General features: G+C 40.5%; 1 protein-coding gene across 1 annotated transcript in view; it reads right to left on the bottom strand.

The window, feature by feature from the left end:
• GUCY2F (guanylate cyclase 2F, retinal) overlaps positions 1-26,264 on the bottom strand; it is an 80,241-nt gene that overhangs the window by 38,777 nt on the left and 15,200 nt on the right. Inside the window, exons 4-8 of the mRNA XM_060292006.1 lie at positions 18,545-18,899; positions 17,088-17,172; positions 12,972-13,068; positions 8,554-8,685; positions 3,190-3,279 (exon numbers count right to left, since the gene is read on the bottom strand). Coding sequence (XP_060147989.1) covers positions 3,190-3,279; positions 8,554-8,685; positions 12,972-13,068; positions 17,088-17,172; positions 18,545-18,899 — 759 coding nt within the window. The remainder of the gene's footprint in view (positions 1-3,189; positions 3,280-8,553; positions 8,686-12,971; positions 13,069-17,087; positions 17,173-18,544; positions 18,900-26,264) is intronic.

The following is a 26,264-nucleotide window of genomic DNA, read 5'->3' as shown; positions in this document are numbered from 1 at the left end:
CCAGCTGTTTCCCTTTAAGGAATATCTATCTGACTGTACACGACTCCCTTCTATAGCTGGCTCACCAAGATGTGTTCTCCAGTCTGGCCCCTGATACTCAGTCCCAAAATTTTAAAATCATGAAGGCACATAGTAGTCAAAGCAGTGCTAGACTCACAGTGATAGCATCGTCAGATCCACTTCCTGCTTCATAAAAGTACTAGAAAGGAATTAGGGCCTTTCACATGGTAAATTCTGGAAAATTGGCCTTCACCCTAGAATTGAGTTACTATCTGCACCTGACATAGTAACACAAGTTAGTAAGGGGACACAAAAAGATGTCATGAGGATAATGGGAGCCAGTTTTCTAACTGTTGGAGAAAGGAGTTACAAATACGGAAAGGGAAAGGATAGAATGAACTCTGTGGCATTCAATTACAATTGGAGGTATTATGGATGATAGATAGATGATAGATAGATAATTGAATAAAATTAAAACCACTGGTATAAATGTATGAATAAATAAATAAACGGTAGAGAAGGTAAGGCTCTTTCTTACAATACAGAGCCAACAAATAAACATAGAAAGAATGCTAGAGTTAGAGAATCATCAATGGATGCTAAAATTAGTAGGTAAAAATTTGATCAAAAAAACAGGCTATTTATACAGACTCAAATGATCTCTCTACAAATTATGTATTAATTACAATGAGGAAAAAAATAACAGTAGCTCTACAGTGGCAAAATCTGGTAGACACCACCTAAACCAAGCAATAAGAGTTAATATCACTAATAATGGGACAACGAACATTATGTGCTTCCTAATACAAAGCACTGAAAAGAACACTGCATCACTTCTGTAGCATTCTGGCTGAAGATGCATAACCTAAATCTAACCAGAAGAACATGGAAAACACCCAAATTGAGGGACCATCTACAAAATAACTCAGCTGAATTCTTCCAAAAATATCAAGATAAAGAAAAACAACAACAACAAAAAGCTGAGACTCTGTTTCAGATTAAAGGCAACTAAAAAGACATGACAACCAACTACGATGTGTAAACTTGGATTGGAAGCTGGCCCAGGGAAAAATTAGCTATAATGTATTATGACTAATGATAAAATTAAAGTATGAGCAGTAGTTTAGATAATATTACTGTATCAATGCTAAATTTTCTGATTTTGATGATGATACCATAGTTATATACAAGAATGTCTTTGTTTTTAGGAAATAAACACTGAAGTATTTAGAGGTAAAATGGCATGATGTCTACACCTTACTCTCAAATGGTTGAGAAAAAAAGAATATATAGTCAACCCTCAGTATCCACTGGGGATTGATTCCAAACCCAGGAGGATACCAAACTCCATGGACGTTGAAGTCCCTTATATAAAATGATACAGCAGTACTTTGAATTCTCCCTTGAAGTGGTTGTAATATCTTCCTGATTCCCTTATATATTTAATGATTTAAACAAAACCTTTGACATGTATTCATTTTGTATTTGTGCGAGAATCATGATTTTATCCTTTAAAAAAATAATAGTTAACACATAATATTGGTTGTTATCAAACAATGTAATAAATACTTGTCAACTTAAAAAAAACAAAAACAAAATAAAATAGTACAGTGGGCCCTCCGTATCCGTGGGTTCTGCAGCTGCAGATTCAACCAATCTGAAGTTGGTTGAATCAAGGGGTGCCGAACACATGGACTCTGAAGGCCGACTGTACCTAAATTTATAAATAGAGAATGAAAAGCACTAGGAAAAATGTAAACAATTGCTGAATCTGGGTAGGATATACAGTAGTTCCTTGAATTATTCTTGCAGCTTTGCTGCAAGTTTGAAATTATGTCAAAATTTTAAATTACCCAAAAAAAGGTATCATGGACACACTCTACCTTGGGTCTTCTTATTTCCATACTTCTAGTTTATCAGCTGCCCCAGGTTTGGCATCGTTTGGCTCCATACTTTGGATCTAGCTCTCTGTTTAGCATCCCAGATCATCAAACCAGTGTGGGACTGCTTATTCTAGCTCTGACCTTAGTCACCCCTTCTGGATTCATCTCTCATTATTTTTCCTTCAGCTCCAGGCATCAGCACCACATGTAAGGGAAATACCAAATCATAACATCTCATTCTGATCCATGAGGCACATTGGGTCCCTCATGGGCTGCACCTCTTCCATTTCCCCATTTCCCTTGTTTTCTCACTTGTACAGCAGTCTGGATGTAGCAGGTGTCTCATTCAAACCTATTGGATTGATTTGAACTTGCCTGATTCATAAATGTGAAGAAATATATCATTATCTTCTAGAAATCCCACTTTCATGAGTCTGAAGGAACCAGAGACAGTCTCCGTAAATCTTTTATGAACTCAAAGTTCAAGGAGGAGTCAATTTTAAATGGTTTGAGAGGAAGCATCATCATCTCTGCCTTATGTACAGACTGCTTCCTTAAACAAACTATCCAAGGACTTTTTTTTTTTTTTTTTTTTTTGCGGTATGCGGGCCTCTCACTGTCGTGGCCTCTCCCGTTGTGGAGCACAGGCTCCGGACGCGCAGGCTCAGCAGCCATGGCTCACAGGCCCAGCCGCTCCGCGGCACGTGGGATCTTCCCAGACCGGGGCACGAACCCGTGTCCCCTCCATCGGCAGGCAGACTATCAACCACTGCGCCACCAGGGAAGCCCCCAAGGACTTTTTTAATATAATTGGTGGCATTGGGGAATCACCATTTTTCTTATGTAAATAGAAATTACCAGATGACTTTTCCAGGCCTGGCAAACGGAGATTTTGAATGATTATGGGATATGTACTTAATAATAATCAGATACCTACCATTTTACAAAGAAGCTATATGTCAGGAAATGTGCAAGATGTTTTACGTGTATTATCTCAACCCTGGGAAGTAGACATTAATATACTCCTTTTACAAATAAGGAAAGTAAAGCTCAGGGAGTTTAGGTGACTTTTCCAAGTTAATATATCTCTTAAGTGGTAGAGCTGAGAAGTGAATCCTTCATGTCTTTCTGACTCCGGAGCCCATACTTTTGCCATTGCATCATACGGTCGTAATGAGTCAGTAGCTACCCTATAGTTTCCCTGCACTGATCTGTTAAAGGATCTTCCTAACAGCTGGTATTAGTTACTTTGGAGAAACGATTGGTGGTTTCAGTGGGAATATATATAAGAGAGGGTTTCTCATACCATTTCAAACATATCACTTGCACTTGATTTGATGGATTTAATGTCTCCAAAATCTCCAGAGGGGAACTTTTTCAGCCACACCCAATCACCCTAGAAAGAAAAGGTAAAGATTGTTGGTGAGCCTTAGTTGCCAGCAGCTTTAGAGCAATGTCCCTTCCACATGAAGAGTCTATAGTTAGACCATCAACCTAAACAAGCGTTGTTCCTCCTCTCTCACCCTCCACCCCATGGACATTCTGTATTCAGAGCTAAAAAGGAGGTCACACAGAGAAGTTAAAGTTTAAAGTTCCAATTAACTAAAGCAGGGAAACAATTGCAGGGATGCAGATGCCATCAAAGGAGTGATACTGCTCTCTGCAACGACTTCCTTAACTAACTGCAGAAAGTCCCGGGTCATTTCACTCATTCATAGCTAAGTGACGTAGCACCAGGTTTCCTGCGATTAATGGTGACGGTTAGTGGTTGCAATTCTCACTGCCTTGAGGCGTATATGTCGAGAGATGTAGGGCAGGAGATGTAGTGCAGCAAATGTTTCCTGCATTTACCTTGATCCATTTTTCTCTTGTGGGACAGGTCATTTTGGGAGCCTGTTATGCTTTAATCATAAACTGATTGGCTTAAACATCGATTAAACATTTTTTATTTGGATGTACAAATGTACTACCATAGTAATAGAGTAATCTAGACTCTTTCAGAAGTCTATTTCTGACTTTTTAAGCACAAAACAGCTATTTCTAAGGCTGCTGTCAAGTCAAAAACAACAATTATTTTACTGTCTTCACTTTAACGCCAGTGCCTGATAGATAATTTTCTTCTACGTGCATAGCCTCAAGGATTCGTCAGTCACCAAGCCCTATTTAGTTTCTGTCCAGCCCAAATCTGAAAAAAGCAACACACAGATTCCGTTTTCTCTGTAATAATAATAATAATGCCTTACATTTGCACAGCGCTCTCTCCTCTTCAAAGTGCTTTCACGTCTATTACCTATAGTCTGGAGATTCCATTTCAGGCTGCACCAATTTGTCACCAAGTAGAGATAATAAAGCAGAGAGCTCTGTACAGTCAAATTCCGAGAATAAGAGAGTGTAGCCACTATCTTATTATGGAATATATCCAGCTGTGGCACTACATCTGGAGACCAGCCGGAGGCAAAGGCTAATAATGGGAGCTGCAGGCATCTGAGTTACTCGCCGTACTGGGTGTTAGAGGGTATCTTCTGGCCAAGGAGCTCAAAACCCTTTAACTAGGAAATGGCTTCTAGAGACCTTCAGCAGCTGAACAAAACTGTGCCAGCCAGGCTCACGCCCACAAAATTCAGAAAGGTAGTCCAGGACCAGTGCCTGTCTGTAGCAGATTGGTCAAAGTACCAAAGGCAGCTTTCCTGGTCTCTTGCCCAGCAATTCCCTGAGTGTGGCCCTAGACCAGTTACATCATAGTCACTTAGGAACTGGTTAGAAAGGCCCATCGTAAGGCCCCACAAAATCTAAAGGATTTTGCCCTTTAGAGAGATCAAAGGCTGAGGTTTAATCTGAAAGAATAAACTCTAACTGGGAATTTACAGTCAGCCCATGTGTGGGTTATACACTGATGTGTATATAGTAAAGCCTTCCCAGCACGTTTGCAATTATATTACATGGACCATGGTCACCGCTAGCTTCTACGGCAACTTTGTGCTAATTAGCAAAGGGTGCTTTCCCTCAAGTAAAAAAATAATGTGAGAATATTATTTTGCAGCCTGTGGCAGCCCTGTGATGTTGGGCAGCAGCCCCAGCTGTATATATCTGTGCATGTACCACACTCTCGTTGACTCATACATCCTCCAGACACCAGGGAAAACACTCCACTAGCAGCTTCAGTATTCTGCGTACCACCAAGCCCTGCCTGCCAGGTAAGGCCTCTTTGTCAGGTCCGCTACCTCATTCCAGAACTAGGCTGAGAGGCCAGAATCTCTTTGCTCACTCCTGCACCACTCTCATATACGTTACTGTATGTCTACAATGTGAATAGTACCCTCTTAGAAGTGGTTCCCTTGTGCAGTGTACAGCCTGAATATCAGTACTGGCAGCCCTGACTCTGCCTATAGCCAGTGCCTAATACCTTCTTCCTGGAGTCCGCCCTATTGCAGATATGGGTCCGCTTTCTCTCTTGCTTATTAACTTTTACAAGTAGTTAAGCAGAGCTTTTTTTTCCTCCCAAATCACCAAATTTGAGGGCTTCATATTTAAAGTAATTGAAGCCTGAAGAGATTAAATGACTTGCCCAAGGTCAGAAGGTTAGGTAGTAACAGAACCAAGGTCTTCCATCTCCCACTTTGTTGCTCTTTCCTCCCATGGGCTTTCTTTGGTTTGGGGGATTTGTGTGTGTGTGTTTGTTTCAAGATTTAAACAATTCTCATGAACTTTATAAGCAAATGTTTATTAAGTCTGTGTGTATCCTACTTTATGAGTAATGAGGAAAAGGGAGGATATGGGCCGGTTTTATCTTTACCGTGCATGCACTATTTGTTTTGTTTTTTCTTTTAAGAGAAAGAATGATAAAATACTTCACTCATCATTCACTTTTTAATTAAGAGGAAGAAACATCAAACTCTATCCACTAAAGTTTTTAGAAGTAATTTAAAGTCCATCAGTTTTGCACTAAGGCCCTGTTGTATTAACTAAGAGTCAAGAGAATTAAGTTCTAGACCTGGCTTTGCCTCAAATTCAGGGGTGGTCTTAGGGTAGCTACCTCATTGACCTGAGCCTCAGTTTCCTCACTGATAGAGCTGGACGACTTAGATGATTTCTAAGGTCCTTTTCAGCTTTGATGATCCAATTCTGTGATGAGAGAGAAAAGATGGTTGGTGCAAAGGAGAGGAGTGGAGAGAGAGCTATATGGGATATAGAAGGTGGGAAGATAGAAAAAAAGGCTCTGGAAAAGAGAGATGAATGGGGAGGGTATGCGGGGGAGGACAGAAATGAGACAAAGAGCAAAACACAGAAAGAGGTTGAGGGACAGAAGGAGTCAGAGAATGAAAAGGGAGGATCAGTTCAGTTGGTTCTCTCTGAGTGTGTCAGGGTTGCACTACTGCCCACCTCACCCCCTCTCCCCTAGACTGTGGCTATTAGAACAGATCCCGACATGTCCCCATTGCATCGGCCAGTCATTGCTCTTTCCCCAGCAGTCTGCTCAGCCGGCTTTCCTTTTACATCTCACAGAGTATCTCTGAGATAAGGGCTGATTTTCCTGTACAGTTCCGAAGGCTATGCATCTGTGTGTCCCAACGAAGTGTGAATCTGTGTCAGTGTATTACAATGTTATGGCATGTCCTAAAGAAGCCTGTCCTCTGTTATTAGGTATCTGCTACTCCAGGCACATTGTCTGGAACTTCCACACCTTCCAGTAAAAATTCTTATGAAAATTCGGTTTATTCTAAACAGAAACTAGATAATGAATCTTTAAAACATTCCTAATAGAGGGCTGTTTCAGAAGGCACACTGGACCTCTTTCTTTGGTCTGTTGATTCGATTGACTACCGCTCTCTCCCGGAGTCCCCGTTAGCTCTAGCTAGGCAGTTTTCTAGCTTCAACTGTCTTCCTTTACACCCTGCCATCAGCCTAATCTTGACCTCATGGCGTGGTATCATTCTCACTAACACCTTCCTTTTGTGCAGATAAAGTCCTCCTTTGGCCTACACAGTTCAGAGACACCCATGATCTGACTGACCAACAACAGGCATTATGGGAACTAACTCAACTGTCTGCTTCCTTCCAAAGTGAGGAAATATCTGACAAATTCTTAAAGGCCAATTACATACAGATGTTTATTTTCTCCCTTCTTAGTTCTACACTATCACCTTCCAGCTCCACCAAATAAAACATACCACAATTAAACACATAAATTCTTCCACAGAATCAGAGATTCATAGCATATCTGGGCCAGAAGAGGCCTTACTCTTAGTTCAGCAATTCTCAACCCTGGCTGCACATATAGGGGAACTTTTAAAAGAAATACCAATGCCTGGGCCCACCCCATACCAAATGAATCAGAGTTACTATGCCTGGGCATAGGTATTTTTTTAAGTTTCCCACAGAGATTCTAATGAACAGCCAAGTTTAAGAATTTAGTTCAACCCCTCAATTTACAGATGAAAAACCAAGAGACTGCCATAGGTATTGAGATTTACTTCAGAATCTTAGAGATGTCAATATATTTGTAAAGCCATCAGCCCCATTCCATTTGACATTCAGAAGATTATCTTGAGATTATCTTGCCTTTGGTCTTTGAGAGAGTAGAACTGTCAATTCCCCAATACCTCAAGTTTACATTTGAATCAAATCTCCTCTTTGATTAAATTAAGTTCAAGGCAAGATCCAGAGGTTTCCTGCTCCAAATTTAAGTCAACACACTTCAGGTACACTGAGAAAATATATGCCACGCTAATCTTGGTGTTTTTATGTAGCTATAAATTATTTATCCAATGAAGGAGAGCATTCACTTGGAAAATCCAATGGTGGACAACCTAAAAACTCATTCTGGCCTGTTTTGGACTTTCTTTGTAGTTACTATTGAAGTTGAGAGTGTTTGCTGCTTTGGGGAGTACCTTCAAACAAAACAAGGAAACCATACTGGGAAGGCCTTACTTAGGAGGGACAGAAAGGCAGTCTAGTTTCCCTTTTACCCCCTGCTTAACTCTTTCCTGCTGAGAAGAAACAGTTCGTCTCTCTAACTGATGCAAGATTTGTTCTGGTTGCCAAATTCCAGTATCTTAGAACAAGGGGTTGGGGGTGGTCTCTTAAAGCTTGAAAGACAGAAATTTAAGTGAAATAAAAAGGATTTCTATTTTAGACATCAGAAGGTAACCTTTTACTGCAAGAGGAAGTACAGGCTGAGGAAAGGAAAGAAATGAATAATTTTTTAAAGATTTCAGTAATATCAGAGAATAACAGGTAAAGGAAGAACAAGCAGTATTTGAAGGGAAGAGCTTGCCCCAAGCCTTACTCTATATAAGCATGTCTCTAGACATCCCATCACAAACAGTTCACTCAGGAAGTCATTTCTTCTATTATTATATCTATGTCTTCTGGAATAAGTGACATGGTTAAGTGTTTGGGCCTCACAAACTTTTTTCTGCATTCATAGTAAATACATGGTGTTGAAAGATCAATGAAGTTGGAAGTAAGTAGATTAGCTGCCGAGGAAAATCATCGTCAAAAATGTCAACCAAACAAGTCTGTAAGGGGATAATGGACAAAAAAACTTATCAAAAGGAAAGACTTACCAAAGGCCTCAATATTTTGGCACAAAGACTAAGTAAGTCCTACGTCACTGTCTCAATTTAAAACCCAAGAAGGCAGCAGATTAGATAGCTGTTGGATATCCTACCTCATAAATTGCTATGTTGGAGTTTTCATAGATAGCTGGAGTTAGACTCCCTGAAGAAAAGGAGAGCCTTGGGTACCTTCCACTTTGGACCTCCGACGTGATCTGGAAGCTTACACTGACACGACTTCCTCTCTGTGAAAGGATTAGAAAAGAAAGTTTATGAACAAAATTATCGTGATTAAGGACAGAGCATTGAGCTATGGTATAGACACTATGCTTACATGGTATTCTTTTTCTTTTTTAATTCCTAATCGAGTAACTCTATGAGTTGAGCTCTATAAACCTGAGATTGATTAATTTTTCCTATCCCCAGCATTTTTTAATGCTAGGATTGGTTCTGTGCTTCACCTCCGTATACCACAATTCACCTCCATATACCACAAAAGAAAGGCAAAGCTTTGCAGATATTTCCATCTCCTAGAGAAGATTAGAGCCATGGATTTTGGGGGACAAGAAAGAACGCCTGTCATAATTTAATTTGGGACCCTCATTTTATAGACAAAAATGAGAAAAAGATGAGAATCTAACATTTTGAAAAAATCAATAGAAAAATTAGGACAGAATCCCACTGTTCTGGCTCTTAGGCCTAGCTCTTTATGTTATACCATCTTGAATGGCATCCTTTTTTGTGCAGGCAAGATTAATGGCAGAAGATATCTCAGAAAGCTATAAGATGGTAGAGAGTGAGAAGATCATCTGCCCATGATTTATAAGTCTGATGTTTAAATAGGCCAAATTTCTTATTCCTTTATTTGTTAATTAGTACACATAAGTCTGATAAGAGAGGGCTAGGAAGTGTACAGTTGAATGACAAAAGGAAGGGTTATCTCCAATCTGTGTTAACTTTTAAAATTGAACATCTTCAACTGAACTTAATATCTTCAACTGAACCAGCAGATGTACTTCATATGAAGAAATAATAAGTCAACAAGTTCCTCATATCCTTCTCCACTTCTCTAAATATACCTTTCTTAAAATTATAGCAATTCAGAGTTAGCAGTTACATTTGGTATTGTCTAGGCCATTCCCCACCACCAACTCCAACACTCTCATTTTACAATGAAGAAACAGAGACCTAGAGAAGGACTTAGGGACTGGAAGAGGAACGTAGATGTTATGTTTCCGGTCTTGTGTTCTTTGTACCACATCATGCTTTGTTTCTCTCTTGCTTGCCAATAAAAATTAATCTTAAGTAGTTTCACACACTCTGCCCTTAACAGTCTTTGATAAACTGAAGATCACCAGTTGATTTAGCCCCGAGTTCAGTTCATTCTACCAAGACAAGACAATCACAAAGCTCCAAGGCAATAGTAAACTATACTTAGCCCCTAATGTGTTGAAGTCCCAACAGCTCAAGATTCAGACAAGGTGGAAAACGACTCTTCACATATCCCTTGCATCAACCTGAACTCTCCTCAACAGAGCAAGGCCAGAGAGGAATCCACTTCCCTTTCATTCTTTATTTTCATATCTCAGCAGGAGCACCTAGATCTGTATATTGAGATATAAACCTCTCCATGAAGGGCAAAGGAGAAAGCAAGAGAATCTGCCAAAATCCACATATATTTGGGCTTCAGCTTCACTTTCTTCTAAAAACTTCCTTTCCTGACCTGACTTCTACTGACCTGCCAATTCTTCTAGACTGAATTAATTTTTTATTCACCAAGAGTTTACACTTTCAGACATTCCATTTGGATGGAATTCTTGCCTTGGCTTCTTGACTGATTAGACACAGCCAGCTGCAAGTTTGTGACTACACAGCAGTTAAGGAAAATATATGCTCCCCTTATCTTCTTCCATAAGAACCCATGATACAAGCCAAGTGCCACAAAGGATCTGGAGGCCAAGGGCTATGTTCTTCTAGGTAATGCCATCCCTTTCCACCTGGGCCAATATAGCAAAGGAAGAAGAAGAAGAAGAAGGAGAAGAAGGAGAAGGAGGAGGAGGAGGAGGAGGAGGAGGAGGAGGGGGAGGGGGAGGGGGAGGGGGAGGGGGAGGGGGAGGGGAAGAAGAAGAAGAAGAAGAAGAAGAAGAAGGAGAAGAAGAAGAAGAAGGAGAAGGAGAAGAAGAAGAAGGAGAAGAAGAAGAAGAAGGAGAAGAAGAAGAAGAAGAAGGAGAAGAAGAAGGAGAAGAAGAAGAAGAAGAAGAAGAAGAAGAAGAAGGAGAAGAAGAAGAAGAAGGAGAAGAAGAAGAAGAAGAAGAAGAAGAAGAAGAAGAAGAAGAAGAAGAAGCAGCCCTGTAAGGCTATCTATCCCTGTTGCTATTAATTTTTATCACTCATATGGTGAGAAGTGGTGATGACTGTTTTTTTTTTTAACTCTCATTATGTCAGAATTTATGCACAAGTAAAAGAAAAGATCTATTATCATGAACAAGATTTTAAAACCTTGGGCACTTTGCTCATCTGAAGGTAGCACTATTCTGCTATTTATGGTGATTTTGTGAGAACTGGTATGAAACCCAAATATATTTTGTGTCTCAGTAGGAAAGAGAGAAGGCATAGGTGGAGGAGATTTTATATTTACTGGACTACTGCAAGGCCTATAAAAAGGAGAGGCTAATTCAGTCCAAAATTGAGCTATGTTTATTGTTTGACACTTTAGACCCAAAACATCTAGTTATATTGAATATGACAAATCCAGACAAATTCCACCACTTGAGTTCCAGTGTCCTCTGGTGGCTTCAAAAATAGAGACTAACATCAATAAGTTTTGATGGCATAAGGGTAGAATGTAGCTTTCAGCCACAGTGATCATTTTGGCATTCAGCAATACATTTCCAGGAACATGATATCAACCTTACAAAAGGATCTGGTGATTTAAACAAGTAAGAGTTAGGGTTGTAATTGAGACTTAAAGCAAACAGCTGAACTTTTCATTTGATTCCAAATGCACAGGGTATTATCATGTAAATCCACTCTCACCCAGCCAACTAGTTAAAGCATACCTTTTAGTGTCACATTTAGGCAAGTGATCAGTTCTGTCACAGAGATAATTAATTCTCAGATCTGGTATGCTGGTGTAGCAAAAGTAAATAGCACATAAGAACAATGTGAGGTGTGGGAATCCTCTCCCTACGCCGTGCCACCACCATACTAGAATTTGCAAAGACTAATGTCTTTATTTTGATCACATATACTGGGCACAACGAGGCACAGTCTCCTACTACTAGCTGCATTGGACAAAACTCTTCCCTACACATTTTCTTTTCCAAGCTTTTGTTTGTGCTGTTTTCTCTGCCTAGGAGGCCTATAGGGGTGAGGCAGGTAATATAAATTGATGAATTAAGTTGAGTATTAAGACAATAGAGAGTGATGGGAACTGTGTCAAACTGCAGACACCATTTTTGCAAATTCTTCCCAAAATGGCAACTACTGAAGAGTTTCAGCCAGTTGCCACAATGATGCCCAAAGTTGATAGATCTTTCAACCTATAAAGAACATCCAGAAATCCAGGTTTTTATGTATAATCTCACAATTCCAAAATTCTGGCTATAATTTTTTTAAACCATAAATGTCAGACAAAAGTGGTTACCAGTTTGTGACCTGGGACCTAGACAAATCCTCTCCCGCCTTCTTTAAGACCCAGATTCGGTGCTGGGTCTCTAAGAAGCCTTCCTCCACTGATCTATCTCCTCTTAAGTTCTACCATATTTCTAGTGTCCTTTGTGCAATATGGCATCTACCGACTCGTATGATATGATTTGTCTCTCTGACTTGACTGTAATCTCCATGAAGGCAGGGACTATATGCCATCTCTTACAAAGCCTAGCCCAAGCCCAGGGCATAGTGGCAGGCACTCAGTGAAAATAGCCAATTACGACACAATCACAATCAGAAGAGGACCCCTGGTGACGCTTAACTTTCTTTCACTAGTTGATTCATTCACCACTTTTAAGAGCACCTATTACACTATCAGCACCACATCAGGTGCTACGGGCTAACATTAAAACAAAAAAGATGTACCTCCACCATTGAAGAACTAGCAATCACATGTTGAGTCCAAATGTACAAAAAAGGGCTATATGTAGTCAAAGCTACACTATTGCTCAAAGTGCACTGCATCACTTTCTCAAAACTAAGACAGCACTATCCAATAGAAATGTAACATGAGCCACATATGTACTTTTAAGTTTTCTAGTAGTCACATTAAAAAACCTAAAAAGAAACAGGTGAGGTTAATTTTAGTAATATATTTAACCCAATATTATCTAAAGTATTATCATTTTGACACGTCATTAATATATTTTAAAATTTTAATGAGATATTTTACATTTATACTGTCTTCTAAGTCCAACGTGTATTTTACTCTTACAGCACATCTCAGTTCAGGCTAGCTACATGCCAAGTGCCCAATAGTCACTTGTGGCGTGTGGATACCAGCTTGGGCCGTGCAGTAAGAGCAAGGGATGCTCCTTACCTTACTGCCAAAGTGGGGGTTGATAAACGTCACATCCTCCAAAGTCAGTAGAATTCTGTTGGGTCCTTTAATCAACTGGATTTTATTTATACGACGTCTGAAAGAAGCATACAATCAGAAGGTCACAGGGGGCTGGATGTTTTGCAAACCAGGGGTAAATTTGCCCTATGATAGAAGTTTAAAAATATACAAGATAATTGGGAGAATAACCACACATAGATGTTTACCACAGTATCCACAGCAAAGAGAGAGAACGAGCCTGGTCCTCATAACTTGCAATGTTACAAAGACCAAAAGAGAAAAGTGAAAATGCTATTAAAGAGGTATCAAAAGGGAAAGCGCTGCATGGGGATGGTATCTCAGACTCATAAAACAGTGATTCCACATCAAGGGTACATTCAAAACAACACCTCTGAATACTTTTAAAGAACTCAACAACTTTTCTCATATGCCATAGTATATATTCTGATAATACCAAGGCCAAGAATCATTAATCTCCATTTTATAAATACAAAAAACACATTAAAGAAACAAAACAAAATTAAGCAAATTAGGTGAGATTCCATAGCCTGAGGCAGAGCTGGGACTTGAATCCTTGGTGTCTGGCTGTGGGCCCAGATTTCTGCCCACAGACCACTTGTCTTGCAAAGTTGCATCTGTACGTTGCCAAAGCAACAGGTTGAAAAGTGGAAAAATTCAATCAGTTGGTTGCTTTGTCTACATGATTCCAAACAAGTGGGCTGACTGAGTTTTTTTTCCTTTGACTGAATTGGTCTCTTGTTTAAAGAGTCTTGTCTCACAGTTTAAACCTGATTCTCTCCAAACATGTCCATTAATTTGCGGTGAATGCAATTATTTCTTACAGATCAATTACTAGACACATAGGAGTTTATGATGTCTACCCACACAGCCAGGTGGGTCCTCAGTTGAGCTAACTGAGCAACCTGAGGACCTGAAGGGAACCTTGGATTAGTCCGTGTGGTTGTTTTGTTCTGTTTTGTCTTGGGGGCTCTGATGGCTACAGTTTGGCTTCACTTTTTCCATAACCCCTTAATGGTCACCCTGTGGAATGTATTAAAGCCGACAGCCAGAATGGGGAAAACAACCACTGAATGAAACTGCTTTGTCAAGTTGCTCTAAGAAGTCTACAGTGTCACTGTAGCTTTAAGTACCGGCAACCCAGACAGTTTTTCTCAGTGATTCTACTGATTTGTAAACAAACAATTAATGTGTTTCTAATTGTCTGCCAACAAATATGTCCCTTATCACTGTGGGAGCTGCTTCCCTGCAGAGAAAATTAAAAGAGCCCTGTAGTGAATTCTTGGGTAGAGCACATGAATCTTTTGGCAAAGTAAAGCATCACCCCCTAACTTATCTATTTCATATGTGCAGTGAATTGTCTTAAAACAGGCACACCTGTAAAAATAATCATGCTACAGAATACACTCTAGTAGAAAAAATACTGGACTCTCAATCCAGATTCTGTCATTAATTAGCCAGATTACCTTGGATAAATAATTTAACCTCTTCATGCCCCAGTGTCCTCATCTCTCTCGCCAGATAATAGTCCTTGCATTACTCGCTTTATAGAGTTGTTTTGAAAATCAAATGAGATAATATATGTGAAAGTGCTCCGAAAAGCGCGAAGCACTATGAAAGTATAAGAGCTCATTATTTTCATTATCATCATTAGTATTACAGAGCACGGGAGAGCTTTATAGAAAGGCGAGGCAATCTGGTTCAGAGTAGGGAGAAAGGAGGAGTTCAAAGAATCCTTTGTTTTGGGGTGGTTGGGTTCTTTGCACGTCTTTCTTTCTGAAGAAAGAAAAAAACTTAAACAATCAAAACACAGAGAAAAGGAAGGAACAGAGAGCCACTCTCCTGCAAGTAATCACCATCTATTACAGAAACTCATCAGCCGCTCAGCTCTTCTGATTGCAGCCGCGGTGGGCAGCGAGAGGCAGGAAGGCAGCAGAGAGAGGGCACCTTTTGTGCTTTGTTAACTGAAGAACCAAGGCCCAAGTGACTCTGGGAAATGATGTGCCTCTCTCCCATCTCTGAGTTTTCTGTGACCACTTGAAGTACCAATTGTCTCACTCATTTTCCTCTCCAATCATTTTCCTCTCCAGTCTTCTTTGCCCTTCAGCCCACAAGATCCAAACAAACCCCCCCCCCCATGACTTTTTTTTCTTTTTTTCCTTCCCTTCCTGAGAATTGCAGGTTAGGCTCACTCTAAGCCCAAAAAACCAGTCCATTCCATGGGAAAGACCAGTGAGATCAGTCATTTGGGGGAGAGTGGGGGGGGGGCTGACAAACAGCTAAGTGATTCCATTTTCCACCTTGCCATGGCATCTTTTGGCATTGGGGAACCAGAGCCTATTACTCTTCAAATCTCCCTAGAGGGGGAAGATTTTGATTGGAGGGCATTTATTTTCACTAAGTATCTCATGATGTTAATTAAATACTTTATTCTTTGGCAGCAGCTAAAGACATTAAATTTCTGTTCTGAGCAGAGATATGTCACAGTCATAGAAACTGAAAGAAAAACTTCCTTTGAACTACACTATTGTCTTTATCAAGTGTGCTTTAACAATGCATAAGCTACCTACTATTTTGTGTGGCTTTATCAAGTTTCTAATACTGGGGAGATGGATGATAGTGGTTTTTCATAGCGATGCTAACATTCTAACACTAAGAGTAACACCTGTTATAGTTTCAATCCAGGATTTTGCAGACTCATTAGAACATCAGAGCTGGAAGGGCTCTTAAAGATCATCTAATCCAATTCCTTCATTTTACAAATGAGAAAATTCTGGCCAAGAGGGATTTAGTGTCTTGTCCAAATTTACACAGCTACTGGGGCTTCCCTGGTGGCGCAGTGGTTGAGAGTCCGCCTGCCGATGCAGGGGACACTGGTTCGTGCCCCGGTCCAGGAAGATGTCACATGCCGCGGAGCGGCTGGGCCCGTGAGCCATGGCCGCTGAGCCTGCGCGTCCAGAGCCTGTGCTCCGCAACGGGAGAGGCCACAACAGGGAGAGGCCCGCGTACCGCAAAAAAAAAAAAAAAATTTACACAGCTACTTAATACACTCTAGACATTTTTCTTCTTGGAATTTTCCAAAATAGCTCACTCCGTTCCCTACCAAGTTCTTGTCATATTGTTGTTAGGACCACCCCCAAAGAGATAACAAAGGTGTGGTTCGCAGGGTGGAAAGGGTAAAGTGGGAGGGGTATGGCTGATTTCATTTTTCATTTTTCCCAAATCATCCTAATGTGGGGAGGATCCAACTGTTAAAATGCAAAGATTATAAGAAAGGGATGTCATATTAAGCCATCTTCAGCCATTTATCCCTGATCCTGAATTAGTTCATCAGAGTAGTTGGTCATGTATTAGATGATCTGAGGGAGAAAAACAAGGACTTGATGATGTTGACGATCAGCTAGGATAGTTTTTGTCCAAGGAAGGAGGACAGTAAAAATCTGGACTATGATACCCTGGGCAAAAGAGATTACTGTCAAAGTGAGGATCCTGGGCTCCCAACAATCAGCAGGAGAGTCCCACGTGCTTGGGAAGCAGATGAGATTTACTGTTTCTTGAGCACCTACTGTGAGTCAGGTATTGTTCTAGGTACAATACTCGCTTCAGCTTATTTAATCCCCACTACAGTCCTGTGAATTAATACCATTATTCCTAAATCTTAGATTCTAGCCAAAGTCTGCCTAATTCTTGGAACTTGTTAAAATATCCCAGTCCATACCTACCAGTCCATACCATTTGAGGAAGGAAGTGGTTATAGGAGACTCTGCCAGTGGAAAAGGGAGCACAGCTAGGGAGTAGGCAGGCCCTAAAGTATTAGTTCCCTTATTTCATGATAGTGTTGACAGCCAGATCTACTCACAGGCGACAACACTGACAACACAGCTGAGGAAGTTATTCTTGGCATCATGAAAACACTTCACTCTAAATGGGCCGGTGGGGATGGTAAATCACTACGGAAAAAAGAAAATCAGTGGGTCATGTAATGAGGCAATTGTACTGAAACATGACTTCCCAGAAATCAATATTAACAAGGCTATAATGGGCTTGTGTTTTTACATACAAAAAGAAAAAATGTACCTTATAAAGTAAGCAAATCCATTAATAGATAGCAGGGCTATAAGCAAGGCAAGGCAGACCATCACAGCAAAGGCAGGATCGATGCCTGCAGAGAGGAAGAGGGAGAATGGCATCAGAAGTCTGTAAATAAAGGGCACCACTGAGTGACTCCTCGTGCTTTCTGGTGACTCTAAAATCAAGCTACACCTACCTAACTTAATTCTATTTTTCTCCAGCACAGTCTGTCTTGTTGACTTTATGGACACAGAAAGCAATTTCACTGTTCTGAAGCAAAACCACTCACCACTCTGCCAATAACAAATCACATGAATTAAGGCTGACCCGGGTGTTTCTTTGGAGAAAAAAAAGTCCACGAATGGAAAACTTTGAGTACTTTAAGTTGGACAGCAATAGAGTTCTTGAGAATAAATATATTATCTCATCTGCAAAGGGTATTATGTTGGCTTCATAAAATAAAAGACCTTTTTAATTCACCTGAGCCCATAGACCTTGTGAGTTATAGACGAAAAACGTAACACTTGTCCTTCAAGGGTAAGTCTGTTTTTGATAATTAGTGTTTTCACTAGGATGTAAATTGTCCTCTGTAAAATCTAAGTATTTGGATAGATTACTAAGATTTCAGAGGGAAATATATGATGAGGCAAGTAAAGAGATAGCTGGGTATGTCATGCTAAAACAAAATAGAAGTTGAAGTCTATTTCAAATAGATGCATTTGGTTTTAGAAGGGTGTGGGGTACACTTGCATAGGAATAGTATAGATCCTTCCAAATTTCCCCTCTGGCTCTCAGAGATTGGATGGAGTTTCCCCTCTTCCACAAACTAGAGGAGTTCCATCAGTCAATCAAATGCAAGTATTCATGGGATGCCAACTGTGTTGGGTGGTTGGAGGGTATAAGAATTATTAGCTCTGGTCCCTGCCCTCAAGGAGCAGTCCATTTGGGAGGAAGAGACACAATCAATACACAAGAAACAACTGAAAAGCAATTTTGTGCTAAGCTGTGAGGTACAGACTTTTAGTTCAACGGGAGTTCAGAGAGGAGAGGGTGGAAAATGGTATTTCTGTGGTGGAACCTGATTGAAAGGATTTGGATACATCAAGGGAAGGACAGGTGAATTTTCTAGCAGGGGGAACAGTCACAGATCACAGCCTACAAAAGACCAAGAAAAAGCATCATGCCTTCCTCTTATTAGAAAAACCTCTTTGGGAGTGGGATCCTTTTAAAAACAGGTAGGGGGGGGGCTTTTAAATTGTGGATGGTTATTTAAGGCTGCAAAGTACTTATCATTGTCCTTATTATTTAAAGTTAACTATGTAGAGTGCCAAGATGTTTATGTCACCTAAATGCAAATGACTGATTCTATGAGTGTCCCAATATTAAAATATGCCTTCTCCTAAAGAGGTTCCCTGTAACCCAAGCTGAGCCAAACTGACTACCATTGATTTTCCATTCCTTACCTCCTTGGCAGATCTTCCCTTCTGCGAACCAGCATTTTGCATCTGCTTGAGGGGGCCTGCCACCAGGGAAGTGAATTGGGGTCTCTCTGAATCGTAGGAGCTCTGTTTCCATGTCCACAGTGTAAGTACTGTGGAGTTCCCATTCTTTCCAGTTGGTGTCCAGGATTACATATTCTGAAATTCCATTTCCATTTGAATCTGTCCTTATCAACTGGTTGAATCCATAGAACTGCATGTTTCTGGAATGCTGAACCAGGCTGGCAGCGCTAGCCCATCCATTTTCTTTCATAGCATTATTCATGGCTTGTGCAATAAAGTAAATTGAATTGTAGATGGTTCCAAACAACGGTGAAACCTATTTTTAAAAATTACAATTATCTTGAGCCCTAGTCACCCTAGAGCAATCTCAGAGTGTATTCCAAGCCTGTGTTCATTATTAAGGGCTGCACGTCTGAGTGGAGGTGAGCTATGAAGACCCAGAAGAAAAAAAAAAAACAATTGTTTCTCAGGACTTGCTTGGTTTCTCCCCTGAATTTTTTCTGTTTTTCTCCCCCAGGCCTTCACATCTTTAAATATATCAAATATGACAATTTTATGAGCAAACCAAGTCATACACAATATATTTTTATGCTCCTAAGCTAAGATAGTGATTTAGAGTTATAAAGGGCATTAAAAAAATAAGTATGAAATAGACAAGAGGCACGCAAAGGAAATTGACCAGGTTAATTACTAGTGCATTATGCACGGTAAAATCTTTTTTTAGACAAGAGGCATGCAAAGGAAATTGACCAGGTTAATTACTAGCGCATTACGCACGGTAAAATCTTTTTTTTTTTTTTTTTTTGCGCGGTACGCAGGCCTCTCACTGTGGTGGCCTCTCCCGTTGCGGAGCAACAGGCTCCGGATGCACAGGCTCAGCGTCCCTGGCTCATGGGCCCAGCCGCTCCGCGGCATGTGGGATCTTCCCGGACCGGGACACGAACATGTGCCCCCTGCATCGCCAGGCGGACTCTTAACCACTGCGCCACCAGGGAAACCCAGTAAAATTGTTTGGTTGGCACTACTAGAGTGGTAGGTGTATGTGGTAAGACTATAAATAATGTGTCTCTACAGTCCAGGTCTGTGTCCCGACTTAGTTCAAAATGGCTATTCTCGGGCTTCACTGGGGGCGCAGTGGTTGAGAGTCTGCCTGCCGATGCAGGGGACACGGGTTCGTGCCCCGGTCCGGGAAGAACCCACATGCCGCGGAGCGGCTGGGTCCGTGAGCCGTGGCCGCTGAGCCTGTGCGTCCGGAGCCTGTGCTCCGCAACGGGAGAGGCCACAACAGTGGGAGGCCGGCGTACCGCAAAAAAAAAAAGGCTATTCTCCTAGACACGTGCTCCCCAGAGAAAGTGAACACTAGAATACAGTTTTAAACATATACCCCAACTTATACACATGCAGACATGCACACTGACACACACACCCACAAATACAGAGCCAAATGTTGTGTATAGAGAGAGTAGGTTTTAATCAAGAAATCCCATATCCTATTGCTGTGCAAAGTGGCAAAGCTTTGGTGAGAAGCCACTGTAAAGCAACAAGGCTGCTACAATGGACAGCATGACTCTTCCTCTCATATAAATATGGTAAAAGCAACAGCATTTGTGTCCTGTGTCTGATACCCTGCTCATTAACCTGGTAAGTTTATTTTTGGAACAAACCTTGTATTCTTTTTCCAAAAAGGTGGGGAAGAAGAGCAAATGATCCCTCCATGCTTCCTCCCACACTGGCCATGGCTTCGTGGCTTTTCACATTTCACTTCTAGGATGGAGTTCAAGAAAGCTATGGTGATGCCATTTTACTGAGCTTCAGGGAAAGCTGATACTTGCTACTTTGGTTTCATAAGGTCTAGAAAGCTATCCTCCTGTAACAATCTGCATCTGAATAAAAGGGTTTAAAATTGAGTGAATCATTTTTGTGTTAGAAATACAAGTCAAGATGCAGAGTGGTGTAGCAGCTAGCAAGACACTGCCATGCCTTGTAAATGTAGAGCAGAGGGTTTTCAACCCTGGCTGCACATTACCTGAGGAATGTCAAAAATACTAACGCCAAACACAACCCAGCCAACAAAATGAGACACTTTAGGTTAGGAACCCAGTAATCAGTATTATGAAAAGCTCCCCAGGGATTCTAATATTCATACAGGGTTCAAGACCAACAGTATAGAAGAAGACACACTGGCCTGAGGTCTTTTCCTAATGCCAGTATGTTGGGCGAGTTACTTATTCCCTCTCTCTGGACTTCAGTTTCTTCCTCTCTAAAATGAGGATATAGAATCATGAATGCCTAAACCTTGGGAGTCATCTGGTCTAGCGATCTTACTTCCTAGATATGAAAGAGAGACCCAAAGAAGTTAAGTGATTTGTCAAGGTCGATTAGCAAACACTTAGTCCTGTCCAAAATAGTCATAAGATTTTGGTCCATGCCAAAATGTCCTTGAGATTTGGTCATATTTAGTCCTATCCAAAATGTCCATAAGACATTTGGTCCACACCAAAACGTCCTGGAAATTTGGTCCTACCCAAAATGTCCATGAGCATATTTGGTCCATGCCAAATGGTTTTGGAGAGGACCAAATATCAAGGACCTTTTGGCATGGACCAAATGTCTTATGGACCAAATGTTGATGGAAGTTTTGGTCAAGACCAAATATCAAGGACTTTTTGGTGTGGACCAAATGTCTTATGGATATTTGGGACAGGATCAGATGTCCTGCAGTGGTCATGGTCACTCACCTAGGCATAAAATCAGGACTAGAACCCAAGTCTCTTGGTTCTTAGTTTATTTTAGCATTCTTGGTTGAAATAGATGTTCTCTGTGGTCTCTTCTAGTTCTAAACTCCTGTGAAACTTCCCAAATCTTGATCTAGTCCAGGGAGCAAGTTTAGCTTGCAGACTTTTTTGTTTGGTTTGTTTATAGTTTCTTCTTAATTTCTCTGATCTTTTAACATTGGTGTGCCGCACAGCTCAGTCCTTGGTCCTCCTCTCTATCTACACTCACTCCCTTGGTGATCTCGTCTGCTCTCATGGCTTTAAATACCACTCTATGCCATAAATGTCAGGTTTACACTTCCAGTTATGACCTGTTTCCTAAATTCCAGTCATATAGTCAACTGCTTACTTGGTATCTCTACTTAAATATTAAGTTTCAGTGTACCCAGAATCAAACTCCTGATCTTTACCCCAAATCTTCGTGCTCCATTTATGAGTTTTTCCCATTTTTGTTAAAAGCTACTCCATTCTTCCAGTTGTTCAGGCCAAAGACCTTGCCCCAGTAATAGAGCATCTAATAGCAGAGCAGAAATCAACATCTCAGTCTCCTGAGTTCTATTCCAATGATCTCCCTTCACCACCCTGCTTTAACACACACTATAGATATAGGCATGGTGAATGGATGACATGTGCTGCCACCATGGCATCCACACTTAGTTGCCTAGCACACACTGAGGTCCCTTCAGGGGTTTTTACTAACTCCCCTTCCTGACGTTCTCAGATGATCCATTTAATTGTATTTAGGATTGCTGCAAGAGTCTGCCTGTTTACTGGGGCTTTGGTAGGTTATGACGATAAGTGAAGGCTGGAAGGTAGAGTATAAAATCAATACTAGTAAAACAAATGAGTAAAAAACCACAGGGCAGCAAGACCCTGAGAGCAGGGAGAATGCTGGTATTCTGTTTTGAAAGGCACAGAGCCTTCTGGGAAAGGGACTGCATCGAACCTACAACGAAAAGCAAAGATTAAAACGCTTAAAAACATCATCGTCACCTCTGAGCTGACCCATCGCACAGAGTTTTCAGCTGGCCAGCCTATGCTGCCCTTGGTGCTCTCGGATTGACCCCTGCTAGAGCTGACTGACAGCAACTCCCCAAGATGAATGAAACCTGAAGCTTGTTCTTCAGGATTCTCCAGCCTCCACCACATACCACACACGTACACACACATGCACGTGTACACACACATGCATGCACGCACGCGCACAGAGCCACAGAAGTATGGTAGGGGGACTTGAAGCTAGGAAAGAACATAGCTGTAGCAACAGCACTTGGTTGCAAAAGAGGGGCTGTCACTATGCCCCACTCTTGCTGTGAGGCCTTAGATTTGTGTTCTAGCTGGTTTGTGTTGCCATGTTACCTGCTGTGCCTTTCAGCAATGGTAATTGCCCCTTCCCATAAGCCAAAGGCATACTCTGTTAGCGTTGGTAACAAAAGCTCTATAGTTGCAACTGCTGCAAATAATGAGAAAAAGAGATAGAGGATTGGACAAGGAAAGTAAGGACCCTCTTTACAACCTTCTGTCTTGGTTTCTGACTAGGTTCTAAAGAAGCAAGACAGGATTGGCAAGACCTTCTGTCGGGCAGATGGCCTTGTTATATCACAGGCCAGAATGGTGAAACCACTGATGACTCAGTCTATTGGTTTGGAGTGCTGTATAGACCTGAGCCTGAATGAACGAATGAATTGTGAATAAATGAATGATAATTGAAACTTATCTTTCATTATTATTCAGTGACTTTAGCTAGCTCTACCCTAGGCATTTTTGGAGCTTGTATCCAAGAGAACAAGGTCTGGGTCAGGAGCAGTGATATTTGAATTTGTTCAGTTTAATGGTTCATGGTGTCATCAAGTTGACTATCATCAGTTCAGATTTACTGTGCTTAAAGGACACAAAACGGATTTCCAAAGAACTTTGTCCTTGGAAGTGTACATTAAAACACCTGGCTTGGAAAACACCACTTGAAGGACAAAATGGCAACATCACCTTTGAACAAAAAGCCAGGTGCCTACAGAGACCAAGAAGCCAAGGGGTAATTGAATTCTTGTTATTAAAGGTGGTACCTCCAATAATGCATGATCTCAACCCTTGGACTTAGCCAAAAAATGTCTAATAGCCTAATCTGTTTGATATGATGATACTCATGAAGATAACACTCTTATTTTACATAGAATGCAGTACAAAGACAATTGTAGCCACTGTGAGCTGCAGGCAAGCTTTTCTGACAACCTGTCTAGTGGGCCCCATCCTGGAATGTTCCAGTCCTAACCACATCGCCTTCGGCCTAGCATCCCCCTGCCAAGCACCCATATTTATGGTAATGGAAAACAATAGGTGTAGGAGCTTAAGGTCCCCCAGGCTGGCTGAGAAATCCAGAGGATTTCTTTTGCTTAGCCAAATAAGGCCACATTTGGAAAAAATATCCAAAATGTGTGTTCTAGCAATATGCATTTGTAGCCAATAGAATTTCATTGAAAACAAGCATCGGGAATACAATGAAAGAGAAGAATGCAGGAACTAAAATCTTATTTCAGAAGTCTTTTTGTGCCAACATATAAAGGTACAAAGTGATAATCCTTGCCCAATCATGCTGAGACCAAATTAGGAAATTTTTCACTGATGTCCCACCCCCACAATCTCTCCATTCTGATCTATTTTTCTCTTTTCACAGGTGCTCATAAAGCCCTGTCACCTCCTATATCAGAGGAAAACAATCCATTCAAATCAAATACCCATTCAAATCAAAGTATTAGTCACTTAGCAATGTTACATTGAGTAAAGCACTAGACATGGGACATGATGTAATTTTTTTTAAAGGCTAATGTGTGGTTAAATGGTCAGGTTGTATTACTTCAGGTAGTAGACTTAGGTTGGAATCCCAGCTCTGCCACTTGCCAGCTGTATGACCTTGGACAAGTTACCTTGAGCCTCAGTTTCATCATCCATAAAATGGAGTTGATAATACCTAATTTGTAGGCTTGGTCTGAGGATTCAATGGAATCATTTACGTAAACTACCTGGTGCAGAATAATCACTGACTACATGATAGCTGCTATTGTTTGCATTTAAGAAGAGGAACACAGGGCTCTGGTAATATCATCATGGAAGTTAGTGTTCAAGACCCTTGTCTCAGTCGTGAATTTGTCACAAATATGTAATAGAGTGCCAGTTTTGGACCCAGTGTCCTTAGCACCCTGAAATGGTAAAACTGTTCCCCTTCACTGGAGGAAAGATCTTGCTTCTATTTTGTTTTCCATTATATCACCAGCAGAGTGCCAAGGCCATCATAATAATAAAAATAACAACATTAACAATAATAATGAAAAACATTTATTGAGGAATCATTAGGTGCCAGGCAAGCTCTTTATGTGTATTAACTTATTTAATCCTCACAACAACTCTATGAGGTAGGTACTATTATTATTCCCAATCTAAAAATAATGAAAAGAAGATACAGAGAGCTTAAGTAAGTTTACAGCAGTCTGCCTTCAGAGCCCATGCTCTTAACTACCATGTTATATCTGAGCTTAATAAATAAATGCTAAGTTAATTCATGGACTGTCATTAAACCCACCAATAAAAGAATATCATATATACCTTTTGTAACTTCTTTTTTTCCTTTCATGACTTCCCGATTAATGATAGCAAAATCAAGACTTTTTTCCTTCACTCTCTTCCTCCTCTCAAACATCACTCCCAAACAACAAGGAGAACAAGAAACAGAAACAATAAACCACCATATTTAATGGCACTAGAAGACAAGTATAATCTTGACCACAGAATATGAAGATAGAAGGCTGCTACAGGAGTGGTAACTGATTTAGCAGAGTGGAGGGTGATTAAATCTAAGTATCTGAAGAGGGGAATATTGGTAAGCAGCAAGCAGATTTTCTCCCTGTGAATCCTGGAAAGACTTAGGAATTAGAGGCACTATGTACAGAAGTGGAGGTTAGGCAGAGCACGAAAGAGGGATGGCTTTGGATGTCTGTGTAAGGAGCAGTTAGACTTCTGCCATCCCACTTGTACTAAGGAGAACCAGATCTCTGCAGGAAACAGGTTAAACTGATTCAGAGCAGCTCTAGAGCTAGGACACTTGACCCAAATGACAGTGAGAGTGAGGTGGGCCATAAAAAAAGAGCGATGAAGTTAAAGTCTTCATACTTAATGATGAGAATCCCAGTCTACTTCCCCCAACATGGCTCCTAGAATAGTGACAACCAGGATTACAACTCCCAGGAAGGAGGTTGAAACATTCTTCTCTGAAGAAAGTGACTGGCTCAAGAGGCAAGATCTACAGGTATTGGGGGAAAAAAAAAATACAACAGCTGGCAAGCCAATTGCACTATACTAAAGCCTACAGGTCAACATAACCACCATGTACATACACTTTCAAATTCTCCTTTTAAAGCTTCACTCTTAAAAACATACAGATAGCCAGGATCATCAGACATTTAAGGAAAGCTTCCAAGATTAAATAGAAAGACCAAAACAAAGAAGCATGAAAAATTAGGAACTGAGGGAAACACAAAGAGCAGAAGAAAACTTCAAAGAAATTATAATGAATATCTTCAGAGAAATATGAGAAAATACCATATTCAAAAACAGGATGCTATAAAAATAGAATAATCAAACAACTAGAATCAATTATTGAACTTAAAAATATGATAGCAACAAAATTTTTTTAATCAGTAAAAGAGTCAGAACACAAACTTGAGGAATTCTTCAAGGAAGAAAAGCTTAAAACAAAGATATGGGTGATACAAGAGAACTAATAATACAATTAAAAAATCAACCCAGGCAATCTTCTATCCAACTAATAATATTTTCAGAAAGAGCAAAGACAATGTTGTTGAGGAAATTATAAAAAAAAAATAACATAAGAAAATTTTCTAGGCAGAATGAGCTTC

This window comes from Globicephala melas, chromosome X, assembly GCF_963455315.2.
Source record: "Globicephala melas chromosome X, mGloMel1.2, whole genome shotgun sequence".
Taxonomy (NCBI): Eukaryota; Metazoa; Chordata; class Mammalia; order Artiodactyla; family Delphinidae; genus Globicephala; species Globicephala melas.
This window is presented reverse-complemented; position numbering and strand designations above follow the sequence as displayed.